This window comes from Kogia breviceps, chromosome X (genome assembly GCF_026419965.1).
Source record: "Kogia breviceps isolate mKogBre1 chromosome X, mKogBre1 haplotype 1, whole genome shotgun sequence".
Classification (NCBI taxonomy): Eukaryota; Metazoa; Chordata; class Mammalia; order Artiodactyla; family Physeteridae; genus Kogia; species Kogia breviceps.
Window position 1 is genome coordinate 72,494,223 of NC_081330.1, and position 22,108 is coordinate 72,516,330.

The 22,108-nt window shown below is 36.8% G+C and overlaps 1 protein-coding gene across 1 annotated transcript in view; it reads left to right on the plus strand.

The window, feature by feature from the left end:
• The window catches only part of TEX11 (testis expressed 11), a 376,012-nt gene that overhangs the window by 26,804 nt on the left and 327,100 nt on the right, over positions 1-22,108 (plus strand). Inside the window, exons 4-6 of the mRNA XM_059050388.2 lie at positions 1,609-1,730; positions 8,168-8,252; positions 12,023-12,102. Of these exons, the coding sequence (XP_058906371.1) occupies positions 1,609-1,730; positions 8,168-8,252; positions 12,023-12,102 (287 nt within the window). The remainder of the gene's footprint in view (positions 1-1,608; positions 1,731-8,167; positions 8,253-12,022; positions 12,103-22,108) is intronic.

Consider the following 22,108-nt stretch of genomic DNA (forward strand, 5'->3'; position numbering starts at 1 on the left):
AAAAGTGTCTATTCAGACATTTTAAAATTGGATTTTCTTTTGCTGTTAAGTTGTATGTTTCTTTATATATTTTGGATATTAAGCTCTTATCAGATATATGATTTGCAAACATTTTCTGCCATTATAAACTTTCCTAGTTCAGTTATCAGTATTTTGAGCAAGGGCTATAATATATATACTTCTCAGCCTAATGCTTACCTAATCTTAGAAGAATCAAGATATTTAATATTAGTCATTCTGTTAACTAATTTATGGGAGTAAGGAAGCTAGAGGTTTTTCTTTTCATATGTATCATTACTTGAGGCATATGAAATATGTATGGTATATTTTCCCTAATAACTCTGATCATGCAGTGTAGGTACTGAAGAGCTTTAAAAAATGTTTGAGTGTATTTGAAAATAAGTTGCTTTGTGAAGTCTCTATGTGAATCTATTTTCTGATATTTAACTGAAAAGTTTTCTTTTTTAAAAAAATATTTATTTATGGCTGCGTTGGGTCTTTGTTGCTGAACGTGGGCTTTCTCTAGTTGCGGCGAGTGGGGGCTACTCTTTGTTGTGGTGTGTGGGTTTCTCATTGTGGTGGCTTCTCTTGTTGCAGAGCATGGGCTCTAGGCACGCGGGCTCGGTAGTTGTGGCTCACGGGCTCTGGAGTGCGGGCTCTGTAGTTGAGGCGCACCGGCTTATTTGCTTCTGTAGAATGTTGGATCTTCCTGGACCAGGGCTCGAACCCGTACCCCCTGCATTGGTAGGCGGATTCTTAACTAATGTGCCACCAGGGAAGTCCCGAAAATTTTTCATTTAGCAGATTTATTGTTCGTTGTAGCAGGTTAAAAATCTTTCAGAAGGTGCTCTTATGTTATTGTTACGAATATTAACAACATTCTTGCTAGTTAATGCTCAGAAATGTTGCAAGAAATTAGAGACATGTAGGTTATGGAGAGCTCTGTTACACAAGTTTGGAAAAACCTCAATTTTGATAATATGAAAGGCATCAATTATGGTTCTACATCACGTTTGGGTTTTAAGGAATTCTATGGCCTAATAAGATTCATCTGTATTGGGTCTGGAGCTCAAGACTGTTTAGAAAATGGTGACATCATTTGTATAGATTCAATAACTGGCTAATGTTGCTAATTGAGCATGTCATATTTGTCTCACAAAGTAAGGTTAAGACTTCAGTGTATGTCTGTCTAATGCTTTAAAGTATTAATAAGTATTTTAGTTTTACAGGGCATGTATCTAAGTCTCCCTTCAGAATTTCTACATTTTGTAGTTTTGAAGACATTGTTAATTTCTCTTCTCTAGTTTTAAGATGACCTATAATAACATGACAATTTGTGAAATCAATGCATTTTACTTTGAGAATGAGTAATGACGATTAAGTTATAAACAAGTGACTCCTAGGAAATACAAATTTTATTTGAAAATTATGCTTTGCCTTTAGATAGAATAAACTTTATCTCCAGTTTGGTTTTACTCTAAGGAGTATTGAAGTTTCTCCATGCTGTATTCATTTGACAAAAGGTCTAGGAACAGATTTCAGAATGATTTGCTACTTTCAGCCAATGTTGATAGTTCACAGCACTTTTATCATTTATTGTTATTTCAGAAGTTGTTGAAAACCTGGTTGTAAAAGACCGTTCACCTGTGATACCTGAGACAATTGATAGACTCTTCGTGGACATAGGAAATATCAACAGGGAGTCTATGGCTGAAATACAGGACTCTCAGGTTGGTATTTTGTTTATAAGTTTTGATGATTCACTGTTTTAATTAATGTATAAGTAAAAGGATAGACTTCATGATTAACATGAAATCTAAATACATGGAAATCAAGCCTAATGGCACATTTAGGAAAAATAGTGTTTTAGAAACCAATGGAAAAATATGTCTCAAATTTAATATGTACTATTTAATCTGTCTAGGCTTCAGTTTTCTCATCTGATAAAAGAGGCATAATAAAACCCACCCTCCAGTGTTGTTGTGAATAGTAAACGAAATAACATATTTAAGGTCCTGGGTGCATAGTAGTTAGTCATTTAGTAATAGTTCTCAGGCTTCCCTGGTGACGCAGTGGTTAAGAATCTGCCTGCCAACACAGGGGACATGGGTTCGAGCCCTGTTCCTGGAAGATCCCACATGCCACGGAGCAACTAAGCCTGTGCACCACAATAAGAGAAGCCAGTATGATGAGAAGCCTGCACACCACAATGAAGAGTAGCCCCTGCTCACTGCAACTAGAGAAAACCTGCGTGCAGCAATGAAGACCCAACACAGCCAATAAAGAAAATAAATAAATAAATAAAAATAATAATAGTTCTCTTTTCCTTCCTTCTGCAGCAAAGTAAGAAATTACGTGGTACCTGGTAGTGGGGAACTCAGTTGAATATAAGCCTTCAGTGGTGCTTTTTTTTTTTTCTAGTGTTTAATTGGAGGTCTGTTCCTTAATTTTGAAATTGCCTTGAGGTTCTGAAATACTTATGGGAATGTTTACTTTGGGCAGATCCTTCCATTTTGGTGAATGCACGTATGGAAAGGTGAGAATAAAGTTTGTTGTAAATATGTCTCATATATATAACTTTATATATATAACTTTATTTATATATAATTCATATGCCATATAATTTACCCATTTCAAGTGTACAATTCATTGATTTTTAGTATTTCACGGAGTTGTGCACCCATCACCACAGTTAACTTTAGAACATTTTCATCACCTCTGAAAGAAACCTTGCACCCATTCACAGACACTCCATTTCCTCCTCTCTCCTCCAGCTCTAGGCAACCTCTAATCTACTTTCCATTTCTATGGATTTACCTATCCTGAGCATGTTATATAAATGGAATTGTACAATATGTGGTCTTTTGGGACTGACTTCTGTCACTTAGCATGTTTTCAAGGTTCTTCCATGTTGTAGCATGTATCTGTACTTACTACTTTTTAAAAAAATTCTAATTTCCATTTGAAAGCTTGAGTGTTATTTATTGAGTGATTGGCTGCGTTGGGTCTTCATTGATGCGCGTGGGCTTTCTCTAGTTGTGGCGAGCGGGGGCTACTCTTTGTTGTGGTGCGTGGGCTTCTCATGGCAGTGGCTTTTCTTGTTGCAGAGCACGGGCGCTAGGCGTGTGGGCTTCAGGAGTTGTGGCACATGGGCCCAGTAGTTATGGCTCATGGGCTCTGGAGCACAGGCTCAGTAGTTGTGGTGCATGGGATTAGTTGCTCTGCAGCATGTGGGATCTTCCCAGACCAGGGCTCAAACCCGTGTCCCCTGCATTGGCAGGCAGATTCTTAACCACTGTGCCACCAGGGAAGTCCCATGTACTTCATTACCTTTTATGGCTGATAATATTCCATTATTTGGATATATCATGTTTTGTATATCCATTCATCTGTTAATGAACATTTGGGTTGTTTACACCTTTTGACTACTATGAATAATGCTGCTATGAACATTCATGTACAGGTTTTTATGTTTTTATTTCTCTCAGGTGTATACCTAGGAGTGACAATGCTGGTCATATGGTAACTCTGTTTAACTTTTGAGGAACTGCCAGATTGTTTTCCAAAGTGACTGTACCATTTTACATTCCCACCAGCAGCATATCAGTGACCAAATTTTTCCACATCATCACCAATACTTATTATTAGCTTTTTGATTATAGCCATCCTAGTGAGTGTGAAGTAGTATCTCATTGTGTTTGTTTTATTTTTAATTGTGGTGTAGTATACATAATGAAAAATTTACCATGTTAACTATTTTTAAATGTAAAATTCAGTAGTATTGAGTACATTCACATCGTTGTGCAACCAATCTCCAGAACTCTTCATCTTGCAAAACTGAAATTCTATACCTATTAAACAATAACTCCCCATTCTCCCTTTCCCCCAGACCCTGGCAACCACCATTTTACTTTCTACCTCTATAAGTTTGACTACTCTTGGTACTTCATATAAGTGGAATCATGCAGTATTTATCACTTTGTGACTGGCATATTTCACTCAGTATAATGTCCTCAGATTTATCCATGGTGTAGTATGTGTCAGAATTTCTGCCTTTTTTTCCCCTCCCCCAGAATTTCTGTCCTTTTTAAGGCTTCATAATATTCCTTTATGTGTACATACCACATTTTGTTTATCTATATATCAGTCCATAGGTACTTGACCTGCTTCCACCTTTTGGCTTTTGTGAATAATGCAGCTATGAACATGGGTATAAAAGTATCTGTTCAAGTCCCTGCTTTCAAATCTTTGGGGTATACACCCAGAAGTTGAATTGCTGGATCATATGGTAATTCTATTTTTAATTTTTTGAAGAACTGCCATACTGTTTACCATAGTGGCTGCACCATTTAAAATTCCCATCAGTAATACACAAGGGTTCCAGTTTCTCTACATCCTTACCAACACTTGTTATTTCTGTTTTTTGATAGTAGTCATCCTAATGGGTGTGAGGTGGTATCTCATTGTGATTAATTTGTTTCCCTGATGACTGATGATGTTGAGCATCTTCTCATGTGCTTATTGGTCATTTGCATATTTTATTTGGAGAAATATCTATTAAGAGCCTTTGCCAATTTTTAAATCGAGCTGTCTTTTTATTATGAGTAGTAGGAGTTCTTTATATATTCCAGATACAAGTCACTTATCAGATACGTGACTTGCAAAATATTTTCTCCCATTCTGTGAGTTATCTTTTCACTTCCTTGATTGTATCCTCTGAAGCAAAGAAGTTTAAAATTTTGATGAAGTCTAACTTATCAAGTCTTTCTTTTATTGTTTATACTTTTGGTGTTATATCTAAGGAGGCTTTTCCTAACCCAAGGTCATGAAGACTTACTGTTATGTTTTCTTCTAAGAGTTTTATAGTTTTAGTCCTTACCTTTAAGTTTATGATCCATTTTGAGTTTACTTTTGCATATCGTATGAGGAAGGGATCCAAATTCATTCCTTTGCATGTGGATATCAAGCTGTCCCAGTATGTTTGTTGATTGTTCTTTCCCCATTAAATTTGTGTTAGTATCCTTATCAAAAATCAATTGACCATAAATATGAGGGTTTATTTCTGGATTCTCAGGTCTATTCCATTTATCTATATGTCTGTCCTTATGCCAGTACTACACTCTCCTGATTATTGTAGCTTTGTAGAAAGTTTTGAAATTGGAAATGTGAGTCCTTTAACTTTGTTCTTCTCTTTCAAGATTCTTTTGACTATCCTGGGGTCCCTTGAATTTCCATATGAAATTTAGGGTCTGCTTGCCAATTTCTGCAAAGAAGGCAGCTGGAATTTTGATGGGTAGTGCATAAATCCATAGATCAATTTGGGGAGTATTGCCAACTTAAAAATATTAAGTGTTATAAGCCATAAAATGGTATGTCTTTCCATTTATTGTTTAATTTTTTCAACGTTTTTAGTTTGGAGTATAAGTTTTGTACTTTTTTTTAAATTTTCTACATGTTTTAGTTCTTTTGATGTTATTGTAGATGTATTATTTTCGTAAATTAATTTTCAGATTATTCATTGCTAATGTAATTGTTTTTCGTGTATTGATCTTGTATCCTGCAACCTTGTTAAATTTGTTAATGAGTTCTAAAGTTGTTAGTATATTTTTTTACATAGAAGTCTCTTTTTAGAATGCTCAACATCATTAATCATTAGAGAAATGCAAATCAGAACTACAATGAGATATCATCTCACACTGGTCAGAATGGCCATCATCAAAAAATCTACAAACAATAAATGCTGGAGAGGGTGTGGAGAAAAGGGAACCCTCTTGCACTGTTGGTGGGAATGTAAATTGATACAGCCACTATGGAGAACAGTATGGAGGTTCCTTAAAAAACTACAAATAGAACTACCATATGACCCAGTAATCCCACTCCTGGGCATATACCCTGAGAAAACCATAATTCAAAAAGAGTCATGTGTCACAATGTTCATTGCAGCTCTATTTACAATAGCCAGGACATGGAATCAACCTAAGTGTCCATCAACAGATGAGTGGATAAAGAAGATGTGGCACATATATACAGTGGAATATTACTGAGGCATAAAAAGAAACACAATTGAGGTATTTGTAGTGAGGTGGATGGACCTAGAGTCTGTCATACAGAGTGAAGTAAGTCAGAAAGAGAAAACCAAATACCATATGCTAACACATATATATGGAACCTAAAAAAAAAATTGGTCTTGAAGAACCTAGGGGCAGGGATTTCCATGGTGGTGCAGTGGTTAAGAATCCTCCTGCCAACGCAGGGGACATGGGTTTGAGCCCTTGTCCAGGAACATTCTACATGCCGCGGAGCAACTAAGCCCGTGCACCACAACTACTGAGCCTGCGTGCCACAACTACTGAAGCCCACGTGCCTAGAGCCTGTGCTCTGCAACATGAGAAGCCCGCGCACTGCAACGAAGAGTAGCCTCTGCTTGCCGCAACTAGAGAATGCCCGCGAGAAGCACTGAAGACCTAACGCAACCAAAAATAAATAAATAAATATATTTGAAAAAAAAGAACCTGGGGCAAGATGGTAATAAAGATGCAGACCTGCTAGAGAATGGACTTGAGGACATGGGGAGGGGGAAGGGTAAGCTGGGAGAAAGTGAGAGAGTTGTAGTGTATATATGGACATATGTACACTACCAAATGTAAAATAGCTAGTGAGAAGCAGTCATATTGCACAGGGAGATCAGCTCGGTGCTATGTGACCAGCTAGAAGGGTGGGATAGGGAGGGTGGGAGGGAGGGAGACGCAAGAGAGAAGAGATATTGGCACATATGTACATGTATAACTGATTCACTTTGTTATAAAGCAGAAACTAACACACCATTGTAAAGCAATTATACTCGAATAAAAATGTTAAAAAAAAAAAGGTATGAACATTTTTTGGCTCTTTTTACATGTTGTCAAGTTGCTTTCCAAAATACCCCAAATGGCAGCTTTAAGCTGTTTTACTCTGCATGTTTATTTTTCCACCTAAATACCATTTGTTCCTCTGGGAAATTTTAAGTCAAATATTAACTCCATGTGCTTTTGATGAAACAAATCAAATAATATTTCATGTGAAAGTCATCATTAGGTCAGCTGTGGCATGGGGATACTGAGTGAGATAGATGGAGATGAGCATGATAATTAGCTGCAGAATAGTAGTGAAATGATGGCCATGCTAAATAAATAATCCATTTAAAGGGAAGCTCATCAGGGAAATGTGGAATTGTAGGGGGAAAAAGTGGTCTTGAGGAAATAAACTAAAATACAGTTGTGCACTGTTACTGTACACAAACTGAGTTTGTGTTATGAGTATGAGTTATTCCTCTTAGTCGTATTACTACTAATATGTTTATGATAAGATAATGGTATATAGCTTCTATCATAGTCACTATAGCACACTGGGAGATTTAGGCCAGAGCTCTGGCATATTGGTCTGAGGCAATAGTAGCACCCAGGACCAACTATTGCCTTCAGAGATCTCTTGTCAGAAACCAATCTACTGCAAATTTTATTCTTGAGATACTATGAGCTTGATTTATTTTTCCATCCAGTTGACTATGTTCCACCTGATAGGTTAAACCAGAAGAAGCTACTAGAATCTTTGCCCCCATAGTCCCTAGAACAGAACATAATAAAACAACAAATCTTATTATTTTAATATGTATTCTTTATTTAGCACTTTGGCAGGTAGTATAAGTGCTACATAAATTGAGATATGAACTTTGATTTCAAGGAGTCTAGTTGGGAAATAAGAGTAACAATAAAAACAAATGATACACAGTAGCATAGTTAATTGCTCAATTATGTAAAACTTAAGTTAATATAGGAATTCAAAGAAGAGAGAGACCAGTGAAGACTGTAATGGTTGCTTAAAACTTCATGTATGTTCTTGGTGAGGGTGAATTTGGATTTGAGTTACATAAAGATCATGGGAGGAGGTATATCAAGTGAAGCCAACAGTATGAATAAAGGTACGCGGGAATGAACAAGTTGTGTTCATGGGACAATAAGATTATTACTCTGTGGGTAAGTTTTTGGGAGAAAAGTTAAATTGGGACTAGATTATGGAGGACCTGTAAATGACCCACAGTAGTCACATAAACGTGAAACATGCACAAAAGAAAATATCATTGGAGGTGGACAGTATTTTAAGTGGCTAAGAAAATGTTTCTGTTGTACAGATTGAAGAAATGGCAGTAAACCTGTGGAACTGGGCAGTTATCAAGAAAACAGCTTTGGGTTTAAGTGAAGAGCAGAGCGCCAAATGTACGTATATGTTTTGTGACTCATATTATGAGGAGTATTCTTATTATACATTAGATTGTGTTCCTGCACTTTAAATAATATTTTGACCTGTTCTTAGATGCAGATTTGTTAAAAGTAAACTAAACAAAACAACCCATAAGCAGTGGTTTCTCAAGCAAACCCTACCTTGGTTTTGTGGTTTTTCAGAGCTTAGCTCCTTATTAATAGAAATTTAAAAGTGTAACTGCAAGAAATAGTCTGCTGGTGAACAACAGAGATGATTAAAAATGAGGCGGGAAAATGAGAACTTGAAAAATTTCAAAGGACATGGATTATTTCCTTGGAGAAGAGATGACCAGAATCTTCAGGATTCTGAAGAACCATCAAATAGTAGTTTCTCCTCTCCATTAATAAAATAATGAAAAATGTTGCTATGTGAGGAATTCAGATTAAAAAGTCTGTAAAGAATAGTTTCTTCATGAGGTGGGTTAATGAACATTGGACTGAGTTACTGAGAAAAATTACAGAAGTTTTTTGTGAGAGCAAACAAGAATAACAACAACAAAACAAAACCCCAAAACCATATTCAGCTGCTTAGATGTATTAAATGTGATCTATTGTCTGGCAGAGTTTGAGTGCTTTAGCTAAATGGGCAGGGTCTAGTGTGCTGACAGTTACTGATTTCCAGCAAGGATAGGGACAGTTAATGCATTTATGGAAAGTATATGTCTCATAAAGGATACATTGAGGCAACAAACCAAAAGGTGAATCTCTGGAGTGCTTGGCTTGTAGACAAATGAATTTTGTCTGTATGCAACAAATAGAATTTAATACTAAGTATTTATCTCTATGAACATAAACCAAACTGTATACAACTTCAGTGTATGTATAGGGTAATTAGTGGTTGATATAGTCAATACTATACTTACTTTTTAAGCCCACTCCTCTATTAGGATGTTTAGAGAACAGTTCTGTCTCTTTAACTCTCCAATAAATGTTGATATCATTGCTCCTAGAAGCCTTAGATCTTGTAGTTGTGAGGAGGGAAGAGTTGGAAATTCATCCGTGGGAGAAACTTACTACACAGGTGAACTGTGCGACGTTAAAATGCTTTAATTCTAAACTTCTCCCATTTTGCATATCAAGGAACATTGCTCTGGCTGTTTTTCTCTGCTTGTCAAATAGTGGGGATTTGGTAGATGAAGTGGGAGCTGCAGCACTAGGACTGACCTTTCCTAATGTACTTACTCTGCATGTAGCAGTTCTTAGCTATTTGGGTGCTTATTATGTGTATAATACTTTTAAGATACAGTGGAAAACAGGGTGTAGTGCAGGAAGCCTCTGATTTTAAAAAGTTTTATTCTCAAAATCTGTTGATTGGAAGATATTTTGTCTAAAAAACAAATTCAGTGTGCCTGGATTGTGTTGTGATCAAAACGTCATTAAGATTTATGTACTACAATTTATTATTGGGAAGAATTATGGAACAATGAACAGAAATAGGAAAGGCAGAAGTAGAGGAATGACTCTTAAACTTTAGTTTTAGACCTGTTGTATTTGAGGTGACAGTAAAGTTGGCGATGTGAGACTGGAGCTTGTGAGAAAGGTCGGGCTGCTTATAGATTTGATGTTTATTCACATGGAGATGACTGTTGAAGCCACAAGAATCGTTGAGTTCTCTGAGGGAGAAAATAAAGAGCAGTGGTTCTTAGATACTGATATAAATGAGAGTCACCTGTGGAGCCTTTTAAACTACAGATGCCCAGTCTCCACCATTGGAGGTTTTGATTTGGGGGGGTTAGGATGAAACCTGGGCATGTCTGTAATTTGAAAAAATTTCTCAGGAATTCTCATGCATACCAAATATTAAGAACCAATGGTGTTGAGAGAACGGAGTACTGAGATTTTAACCTTAATTCTTCCAGTTAAGGACTGGGAAGAAAAAGAGCAAGGATAGGAGACCACAGGTAACAGTCAAAATATTCTAGAGGAGACTCACTACCCACTTATTGAGTACATACTCTTTTATAGGGTTGTCAGACCATGTTATGGCAGGCAGTAGGTGAAAGGGACAAGGTAAGACTCCAGGGCAAGAATACCAGGCATACATTATGCTTGAGGATTTAGGAAGGAATAGGTTAAAGCTAAATAAACAGTGAAAGTAAAGAATTCACAAATGCCAAAGGATGCAAATCTATATGTTGTTTAAAGTCAATTCAAATATCAAGCTGTGGATGCTGATGGAGCAGAGTAAGGCAGATGCAAGGAGTCAGTCAGCAAGCACCTAACCAAGATGTTTATAGTATAGAGGGACCAAGAACAGGCTGATGAGAAGACAAGGGTAGGGCAACAGCAACAAAGAAAACATCTTTATACTGAAGTAGCATTCTGTTTGAGCCTCAGGTGCCTTTGGCCTGAAGGCTTATTGGTGATAACTATACACAGCTGGATCAAGAATGTGGGGATGGAGCAAAGTTCTTGGACTAAGACATTTCCCACAGAGGGACACTGCTCAATGCTGAACCAGGATAGAGTGAGGCATAGAAAGTAGTATTTTTCCAAAAGTTTATTATGATCATTGTGAAATGTTGCTGTGAAGTCAGGGAAGGTGATCTTTGGGAGTGCAGCTTTAGTAAAGTGGTAAAGATGCAAAACAGATTGCAGGGCATTAAGGAGACGAGGGAGTAGCAGTAAAACAGATAGTAGGTCATTCAGTTCAAGAAGTTTGACAATGAGAGGAAGAGGAGAAATTGGAGGGAAGCTTGTAGCACAGTGGGGTTAGCTGAATTTTTTCAAGGAAGGGAGATGGATATATTTGAAGGTAGAGGGGAAGGAGTAAATTGAGAGGGAAGCACTGAAGATATCTTTGGAGAGGGAAAATAATTGAGATCAGGGTCCTTGAGAGTATGGAAGAATTAGTAAACTTTGAAAAAAATAAAGGAAACATTTTTAAAACTGGAAATGCAGGACAATGTAAATATATGTTTAGAAATTATTTTACTGAAAGTTTTTTTCCCAGAAACAAATTAAATTTGTTGAGGGATGAATAATGTTTACATTTTGTAATGGTTAATAAAAATTTGACTACTTCAATTACCATAATTTAAGCTGGGCAAATCTTCTCTTTTTCATTGGAATATTAATTAAAAATGGTATTAGCATAGGTAGAATGGCTGGTGAGATTTAATAACATCAAGACAACTAGTTCAGTTATATGTGAAGTCATCTTTAAAAACTTGAGTATGTTTTATGATGAAGGAAACCAGACAACTAAAGAGGTTACAATTATTCAAACTTTCCTATTTTCAGGGTAAATGAACTGTATAATGAAGATATCTGTATTTTCTAAGTTATGCTTCAAGAACTTTTACCTCATCTGCAGAAAATAATATATTTAGACAGTTTCACATTTTAGGAGAATAATCTTAAACTATTCTGATGTTCAGAAATTTTGTCAGATGTTGAATAGCTTTAGATTCCAGTTCTACTTAGAATTATTTTGCTGCCAGCATGGTACGTACAAGAGCATCATGTTAGTCTTTGGGATTTAAGACAGGCAGAAATTAAAATTTGAAAATTAGATATCTGTCTGACTAAAGCGTTAAGCACATGATTCATTTGGTAATTTTCAGGTCATTTACTTTTGATAATTGATTTTTTAAAAAGACCTTTAAAGTTCTTATTTTTAACAACAAAAGTGGTTTCACTTCACTCCTCTTTTCTCTTTATATGTGTATATAAAAGGGGAATGAATGTTTTGTGTTTATGGGTATCTAATTACTGTTTTGCAGTACGGCACGTTGCTTGCAAGTTGGTGTGTATGTGTGAATGCTCAGCTGCTTCAGAAGAAACTATTCGAAGACAAATTTTGGTAAGTCCTAATTAAATCAGGAGAAAGTGCAGATGCAGTGAGAGAGTCATTACTCCTGTGTAGATGGTTGAAGTTAGTGTAAACCTGGAAGGGAGTTATATCCTTTAGTTCTAGCAATGTTACTTTTATAATAATTATATCTATTACAATTAAAGGTCTCAACAGTATTGTAGTTGTTAATTACAGTGATTCAGTGGACTAAATATTGAACTTATAATTCAGGATTTATGAAAAGGAAGAAAAGTAATAAAAAGTAATAGTTTTCTGCTCCATCCCTTTCTACCCCCTGTCTTGCTCCCTAGAGGCAAGTATTTTTTTTAGTGGAAAATATTTTTCCTAGTGTTTTAAAACAATATTTTATTGAAAAGCTCAAATGTACACATGAAGCAGAAAAGACAGTATGATTCCCCTATTTACCTATCACTCAGCTAGAGTAATCAATCAACTCATGACCACTCTTGTTTCTTCTATATCTCCTCTAACCGCAAACCCCTGGCCCCATGGATTATTTTGAATTAAATCCAAAGAAGCATTATTTTGCCCATAAATATTTCAGTACATGTCTCTAAAAGACTAGATATCTTTTTTATTCAAACCCAATACCCATTATCATACCTGATAAAATTTAATAAAGATTTTTCTAAAATCATCAAATATCCAGTCTTCCCTCCCACCAACCCTTCCCACTTGCCTCCCCCCTTCTTTCCAGTTGGTTTTTTAGAATCAGGATTAAAGTCCACACCTTGAATTTTGTTAATATGTTCTGTAGTTTACCTAAATTCTGGATTCCGATAACTGCATCCTGTGGTGTCATTTAATAGTACTTTGTCCTCTGCTTTTCCTGTAAACTGGTAGTTAGATTTAGAAGCTTGATCTGATTCAGGTTCATTTTTGTCAAGAATAATTCATAGGTGGTATGGTGTACTTCCATCAAGAGGCACTAATGTCTACTTGTCTCTTTTCTGTTGTGTTAGTGTCCTTTGATGATTATTGTCCCCAGGTCCATTATTTCTGTGGGGGTCTGCATATTCAAATTCTGTAGTTATTTGGTTTATTAACTGGAATAGAGAGAAACTTTCATCAACTATTTGGTTACTCTGAAGTATATTTTGTATAAGAAAGTCCTGACTCTTCCCCTTTATTTAACAGTTTTCAGAATAATGAGTTGGTTCTGTAACATCCTTAAATGATGACTAAGTGGGTTATTTTTTAAAAAAAAGTATTACTGTGAACTCATGGATTTTAACATATTTAATGACTTTCAATCCATTGTAGTTATTATTCTTACTGAAGCACAATGTCCTATTTTGGGTTGGAAGGAGCCTCATTAAGTGATTCTGAGTCCTTTTGGCATGACCTCAGCAGTCTTTAATAGTTTCATTTGGTTTCTGATATGACAAGGTATCCAGGCTTATCTTGTATAGTTCCTACCCTAGACCTGGAATCAGCCATTCCTCTAAGGAGCCCTGATTTCTTTTAGTGGAGAACGTTGTTTAGAACCCACAGTCTGGACGTCACAAATGCTCATTACTATTGCATTGGTTATTGTTTCTAGACCTTTTTAGTGGACAGAGCTATGACGTATATATTTTAAGAGAGAAAGTATATAATGAGTTCATACTGATATTTCCACTTGATATTTAGGATTATAGGGTTTTACTTAGCTTCTCGATTTTATATTTGTGTGTCTTTGGTGCTAAAAATCTTGGTGCCTAACATTAAAGTAATGAATAACCTCTTTTATCCTAGAAAATGTTTTTTTATAAGTTTCAGGATATAGCAATATCGATATTATTACTAAGAATGATTTCTAAAAACATTTAGGAATTTTTTTGCACGTTTGTTCTTAGGATGTATCTCACTAGGGATGTACAGTCAAAATATTGTTTTAATATTGTTAAAATATCTTAAAATTACCTGAAATAATTCCTTTCCCTATGATTAAGCTATGAACTTGATACATAGTTAGGTTTATTTGCTTCTGCTTGCTTTTGATTTTTGTGATTGCTCCCGCCTACCCATTTTGATTGAATTTTGTTTTATTTTATTATTTATTTATTTATTTATGGCTGCATTGGGTCTTCGTTGCTGCACCTGGGCTTTCTCTAGCTGTGGCGAGTGGGGGCTACTCTTATTGCGGTGCCTGGGCTTCTCATCGCAGTGGCTTCTCTTGTTGTGGAGCCTGAGCTCTAGGCACGCAGGCTTCAGTAGTTGCAGCAAGTGGGCTCAGTAGTTGCGGAACACGGCCCCTAGGGTGTGTGGGCTTCAGTAGTTGTGGTGTGTGAGCTCAGTAGTTGTGGTGCATGGGCTTAGTTGCTCTGTGGCATGTGGGCTCTTCCCGGACCAGGGATCAAACCCATGTCCCCTGAATCGGCAGGCAGATTCTTAACCACTGCACCACCAGGGAAGTCCCTGAATTTTCATATTTTATTTTCTTTTGCGGTACACGGGCCTCTCACTGTTGTGGCCTCTCCTGTTGCAGAGCACAGGCTCCGGATGTGCAGGCTCAGTGGCCATGGCTCACAGGCCCAGCTGCTCCGTGGCATGTGGGATCTTCCCGGACTGGGGCACGAACCCGTATCCCCTGCATCGGCAGGCGGCCTCTCAATCACTGCACCACCAGGGAAGCCCTATTTTTAGTTTTTTAAGGAACCTCCATACTGTTCTCCATAGTGGCTGTATCAGTTTACATTCCCACCAACAGTGCAAGAGGTTTCCCTTTTCTCCATACCCTCTCCAGCATTTTGTAGATTTTTCTGATGATGCCCATTCTAACTGGTGTGAGGTGATACCTCATTGTAGTTTTGATTTGCATTTCTCTAATGAGTAGTGTTGTTGAGCAGCTTTTCATGTGCTTATTGGTTGTCTGTATGTCTTCCTTGAAGAAATGTCTATTTAGGTCTTCTGCCAGTTTTTGGATTGGGTTGTTTGTTTCTTTAATATTGAGCTGCATATATATTTTGGAGATTAATCCTTTGTCCGTCGATTCATTTGCAAATATTTTCTCCCATTCTGAGGGTTGTCTCTTTGTCTTGTTTATGGTTTCCCTTGCTGTGCAAAAGCTTTTAAGTTTCATTAGGTCCCATTTGATTATTTTTGGTTTTATTTCCATTACTCTAGGAGGTGGATAAAAAGAGATCTTGCTGTGATTTATGTCAAAGAGTGTTCTGCCTATGTTTTCCTCTAAGAGTTTTATAGTGCCCAGTCTTACATTTAGGTCTCTAATCCATTTTGAGTTTATTTTTTGTGTTTGATGTTAGGGAGTGTTCTAATTTCATTCTTTTACAGGTACCTGTCCAGTTTTCCCAGCACCACTTATTGAAGAGACTGTCTTTTCTCCATTGTATATCCTTGCCTCCTTTGTCATAGATTAGTTGACCATAGGTGCGTGGATTTATCTCTGGGTTTCTATCTTGTTCCATTGATCTATGTTTCTGTTTTTGTGCCAGTACCATATTGTCTTGATTACTGTAGCTTTATAGTATAGTCTGAAGTCAGGGAGTCTGATTCCTCCAGCTCCGTTTTTTTCCTTCTACTTCTATGGCTCTCCGGGGCCTTTTGTGTCTCCATACAAATTTTAAGATTTTTTGTTCTAGTTACGTAAAAAATGCCATTGGTAATTTGATAGGGATTGCATTGAATCTGTAGATTGCTTTGGGTAGTATAGTCATTTTCACCATATTGATTCTTCCAATCCAAGAACATGGTATATCTCTCCATCTGTTGGTATCATATTTAATTTCTTTCATCAGTGTCTCATAGTTTTCTGCATACAGATCTCCCTAGGTTGGTTTATTCCTAGGTATTTATTCTTTTTGTTGCAGTGGTAAATAGAGTTTCCTTAATTTCTCTTTCAGATTTTTCATAATTAGTGTATAGGAATGCAAGAGATTTCTTTGCATTAATTTTGTATCCTGCAATTTTACCAAATACATTGATTACCTCTAGTGGTTTTCTGGTGGCATTTTTAGGATTCTCTATGTATAGTATCATGTCATCTGCAAACAGTGACAGTTTTACTTCTCTTCCAATTTGTATTCATTTAATTTCTTTTTCTTCTCTGATTGCCATGGCTAGGACTTCCAAAACTATGTTGAATAATAGTGGTGAGAGTTGACATCCTTGTCTTGTTCCTGATCTTAGAGGAAATGCTTTCAGTTTTTCACCATTGAGAATGATGTTTGCTGTGGGTTTGTCATATATGGCCTCTATTATGTTGATGTAGGTTCTCTCCATGCCCACTTTCTGAAGAGTTTTTATCATAAATGGGTGTTGAATTTTGTCAGAAGCTTTTTCTGCATCTATTGAGATGATCATATGGTTTTTCTTCTTCAATTTGTTAATATGGTGTATCACATTGATTGATTTGAGTATATTGAAGAATGCTTGCATCCCTGGGATAAATCCCACTTGATCATGGTGTATGATCCTTTTAATATGTTGTTGGATTCTGTTCGCTAGTATTTTGTTGAGGATTTTTGCATCTGTATTCATCAGTGATATTGGTCTATAATTTTCTTTTTGTGTAGTATCTTTGGTTTTGGTGTCTGGGTGATGGTGGCCTCATAGAATGAGTTTGGGGGTGTTCCTTCCTCTGCAGTTTTTCAAAAGAGTTTGAGAAGGATAGGTGTTAGCTCTTCTCTAAATGTTTGATAGAATTCACCTGTGAAGCCATTTGGTACTGGAGTTTTGTTTGTTGGAAGATTTTTAATCACACTTTCAATTTCATTACTTGTGATTGGTCTGTTCATATTTTCTATTTCTTCCTGGTTCAGTCTTAGAAGGTTTTACCTTTCTAAGAATTTGTCCATTTCTTCCAGGTTATCCATATTATTGGCATAGAGTTGCTTGTAGTAGTCTCTTAGGATGCTTTGTATTTCTGTGGTGTCTGTTGTAACTTCTCCTTTTTCATTTCTAATTTTATTGATTTGAGTCCTCTCCCTGTTTTTCTTGATGAGTCTGCCTAAAGGTTTATCAATTTTGTTTATCTTGTCAAAGCACCAGCTTTTAGTTTTATTGATCTTTGCTGTTGTTTTCTTTGTTTCTATTTCATTTATTTCTGCTCTGATCTTTAGGATTTCTTAACTTCTGCTAACTTTGGGGTTTGTTTGTTCCTCTTTCTCTAGTTCCTTTAGGTATAAGGTTAGATCGTTTATTTTAGATTTTTCTTGTTTCTTGAGGCAGCCTTGTATAGCTATAAACTTCCCTCTTAGAACTGCTTTTGCTTCATCCTATAGGTTTTGGATTGTCGTGTTTTTATTGTCATTTGTCTCTATGTATTTTTTGATTTTCTCCTTGATTTCTTCAGTGATCTCTTGATTATTTAGTAACATATTGTTTAGCCTCCATGTGTTTGTGTTTTTTACGTGTTTCTCCCTGTAGTTCATTTCTAATCTCTTAATGTTGTGGTCAGAAAACATGCTTGATATGATTTCAATTTTCTTAAATCTACTGAGGCTTGATTTTTTACCCAAGATGTGATCTATCCTGGAGAATGTTCTGTGCACACTTGAGAAGAAAGTGTAATCTGCTGTTTTTGGATGGAATGTCCTGTAAATATCAATTACATCTCTCTGGTCTGTTGTGTCATTTAAATCTTGTGTTTCCTTCTTTATTTTCATTTTGGATGATCTGTCCATTGGTGTAAGTGAGGTGTTAAAGTCCCCCAGTATTACTGTGTTATTGTCGATTTCCTCTTTTATAGCTGTTAGCAGTTTCCTTATGTATTGAGGTGCTCCTACTTTGGGTACATATATATTTATAATTGTTATATCTTCTTCTTGGATTGATCCCTTGATCATTATATAGTGTCCTTTCTTCTCTCTTGTAACAGTCTTTATTTTAAAGTCTATTTTATCTGATATGAGTATTGCTACTCCAGCTTTCTTTTGATTTCCATTTGCATGGAATATCTTTTTCCATCCCCTCATTTCAGTCTGTATGTGTCCCTAGGTCTGAAGTGGGTCTCTTGTAGACAGCATATATATGGGTCATGTTTTTGTATCCATTCAGCAAGCCTGTGTATTTTGGTTGGAGCATTTAATCCATTCACTTTTAAGGTAATTATCGATATGTATGTTCCTATGACCATTTTCTTAAGTGTTTTGGGTTTGTTTTTTTAGGTCCTTTTCTTCTGTGTTTCCCACTTAGAGAAATTCCTTTAGCATTTGTTGTAGAGCTGGTTTGGTGGTGCTGAATTACCTTAGCTTTTGCTTGTCTGTAAAGCTCTTGATTTCTCCATCGAATCTGAATGAGATCCTTGCTGGGTAGAGTAATCTTGGTTGTAGGTTCTTCCCTTTCATCACTTTAAGTATATCATGCCACTCCCTTCTGGCTTGTAGAGTTTCTGCTGAGAAATCAGCTGTTAACCTTACGGGAGTTCCCTTGTATGTTATTTTTTAATTACTATGTGTCTCGGCGTGTTTCTCTTTGGGTTTATCCTGTATGGGACTTGCTGCACTTCCTGGACTTGGGTGGGTATTTCCTTTCCCATGTGAGGGAAGTTTTTGACTATAATCTCTTCAAATATTTTCTCTGGTCCTCTCTCTGTCTCTTCTTCTGGGACCCCTATAATGCGAATGTTGTTGCATTTAATATTGTCCCAGAGGTCTCTTAGGCTGTCTTCATTTATTTTCATTCTTTTTTTTATTCTGTTCCACAGCAGTGAATTCCACCATTCTGTCTTCCAGTCAGTCACTTATCCGTTCTTCTGCCTCAGTTATTCTGCTAATGATTCTTTCTAATGTAGTTTTCATTTCAGTTATTGTATTGTTCTTCTCTGTTTGTTCTTTAATCCTTCTATGTCTTTGTTAAACATTTCTTGCATCATCTCGATTTTTGCCTCCGTTCTTTTTCTGAGGTCCTGGATCATCTGCACTATCCTTCTGAATTCTTTTTCTGGAAGGTTTCCTATCTGCACTTCATTTAGTTGTTTTTCTGGGATTTTATCTTGTTCCTTCAACTGGTACATAGCCCTCTGCCTTTTCTTCTTGTCTCTCTTTCTGTGAATGTGGTTTTTGTTCCACAAGCTGCAGGATTGTAGTTCTTCTTGTTTCTGCTGTCTGCCCTCTGGTGGATGAGGCTATCTAAGAGGCTTGTATAGGTTTCCTGATGGGAGGGACTGTTGGTTGGTAGAGCTGACTGTTGCTCTGGTGGGCATAGCTCAGTAAAACTAATCCGCTTGACTGTTGATGGGTGGGGCTGGGTTCCCTTCCTGTTGGTTGTTTGGCCTGTGGCAACCTGTCACTGGAGCCTACCTGGGCTCTTTGGTCGGGCTAATGACAGACTCTGGAAGGGCTCACGCCAAGGACTGCTTCCCAGAACTTCTGCTGCCAGTGTCCTTGTCCCCACGTCGAGCCACAGCCACCCCCTACCTCTGCAGGCAACCCTCCAACACTAGCAGGTAGGTCTGTTTCAGTCTCCCCTGGGATCACTGCTCCTTCCCCTGCATCCCGATGCACACACTAGTATGTGTGTGCCCTCCAGGAGTAGAGTCTCTGTTTCCCCCAGTCCTGTTGTAGTCCTGCAGTCAAATCCCACTAGGCTTCAAAGTCTGATTCTCTAGGAATTCCTCCTCCTGTTGCCGGACCCCCATGTTGGGAAGCCTGATGTGGGGCTCAGAACCTTCACTCCAGTGTGTGGACTTCTGTGGTATAAGTGTTCTCCAGTCTGTGAGTCACCCACCCAGCAGTTATGGGATTTGATTTTACTGTGATTGCGCCCCTCCTACCGTCTCATTGTGGCTTCTCCTTTGTCTTTGGATGTAGGGTATGTTTTTTGGTGAGTTCCAGTGCCTTCCTGTTGATGATTGTCCAGCAGCTGGTTGCGATTCTGGTGTTCTCACAAGAGGGAGTGAGAGCACGTCCTTCTACTCTGCCGTCTTGGTTCCTCTCTCTACTTTTGCTTTTTAAATATAAGCAAATAGGTGTTTATTCATATCTCTGTCTCCCCCGAGTTTCTTAGGTAATTGGTAGTATTCCGTATGTATACTTTTCTCCACCTTTTTTTTTACCCAATTTAACATTATATCCTAGAGATCACTCCATAGCAGTTTATAGAGATACTCGTTTTTATTTTTATTTTTTTTTTAGCTACATAGCATTCAGTTGGTGCATGTAACTTGTCACATTCAACCAGCCCTCTTTGATGGACATTTGGATGCTGCAGTGAATTGCCTTGTACATATATCTTTTCCTCTTTTAAGGCTATTGCTTGTAACCAATTTTGCTTTTACTTCTTACGTTTACTTTCATATATCTTAATCATATGCTTGTATCACTGTATTAGTTTGCTAGGGCTGCCATAACAAAATACTACACAGTGGGTGGTCTAAACAATAGGCTGCCATAACAAAATACTACACAGTGGGTGTTCTAAACAATAGAAATTTATTTTCCCACAATTCTGTCCAAGATCACGATCCAAAATCAAGTCCAGCATTAAGGTGTTGGAAGGTTTGTTTTCTCCTGAGGCCTCTCTTCTTGGCTTGCAGATGGCTGCCTTTTTGCTGTGTCCTCATATGGCATTTCCTCTGTGTGGGCAGACACCTGGTGTCCCTTTGTGTGTCCAAATTTCTTCTTAAAAGGACACCAGTCACATTGGATTAGGGCACACCCTAATGGTGTCATTTTAACTTCATCATTCTGTCAAAGGTCCTATCTTCAAATACAGTCACATTCTGAGGTACTGGGAGCTGGGACTTCAACATATGAATTTTTTGAGGGGGAGGGGGCAACATATTTCAGCCTACAATAATTAAATCTTTATTTATCAGCTTCATGTATGATCTGTTTCTTTCTGCTATGATAGATGAAGATTTATCTCATCATATATTACCTCCCCTACTCCTCCTTTCAGTTTTTGTTAGCTATATTATACTGTTTTAAATTTATTTTAATTATTATTATTATTTTAATTTAAATTTATTTATTTTAGTATATATTTTTGTTTCTCCATCCATTTTGGAGAGTATATCTTTACTTTCAACTGAGGATATTAGTACCTTTATCATTCTCTCTCCCATTCCCCACCATTACCCTTCCAACTTCTGTTACCTCTAACATTTGCATTTTTGGCTTTATTGATTTCAAAGAATGGAACCTAAAAGGAGCATTTTATTGATTATGACTACTGTTAATTCTGTAGATAATAATGGTATTTCTCTTTATGTTTCCATTTACAAGCTGTCTTAATTCTATTTCCTCAGGTATTCTGTTTGTTGAGTGTGACGTCCTTTCATATTATTGCTTTCCCTCAAACATTTGGTGATTCTTGCTCATATTTAATTTGAGATTCCTTGATTCTTCTGTGTCACACTGTTTACTGTAACTGAATCCAGTGACTGATGGAGAATTAAGACCAGAGGTTTTGCATTGACCTGTGTTGTCAGCCACCTGGAACTCTGTTTTTCTCTAGCCTAAGTGATTGTACTTACTGTTCCTTTCTGTGGAGGAGGGGAGAATATATCTCTTGGGGATGAAGCCTACTGCCTCATACTCCTCCTGTTCATATCCAGAATGTTTCCACATTTTGCATTTTTGTGCATTTTAGGATATGGGGTTTTGCTGCAGTTCATTTGCTGTCTATTTTTCAGAGGTTCTTCATAATTTCAGATCAACTGAAAACGTCCCTTATTTTTCAGGACTACTATTAATAAGAAAAATATGTATATTTTTCTTTTATTTCTAGAAAAAATATATAAATCCCTAGAAAGGATATTTATAATATATATAATATGTATCATAATACATATTTATGATATGTATATACCATTTCTAGGGGTTTATAGTATATAAAATTTATAGTATATATTATGTACACTTATAGTATATAAAATTTATGGTATGTCATAATATGTACTATATGCACATCATTTATAGGGATTTATAATAGAAGGGGTGGCTGTAGTGTGTGCTCAATCCTCCATCTTGATTCAGTCCTTGTTTGCTTCCACAGTATTTGTGCATATTACTTATCAACTATTTATTTAGGTGTCTGACAGTTATAA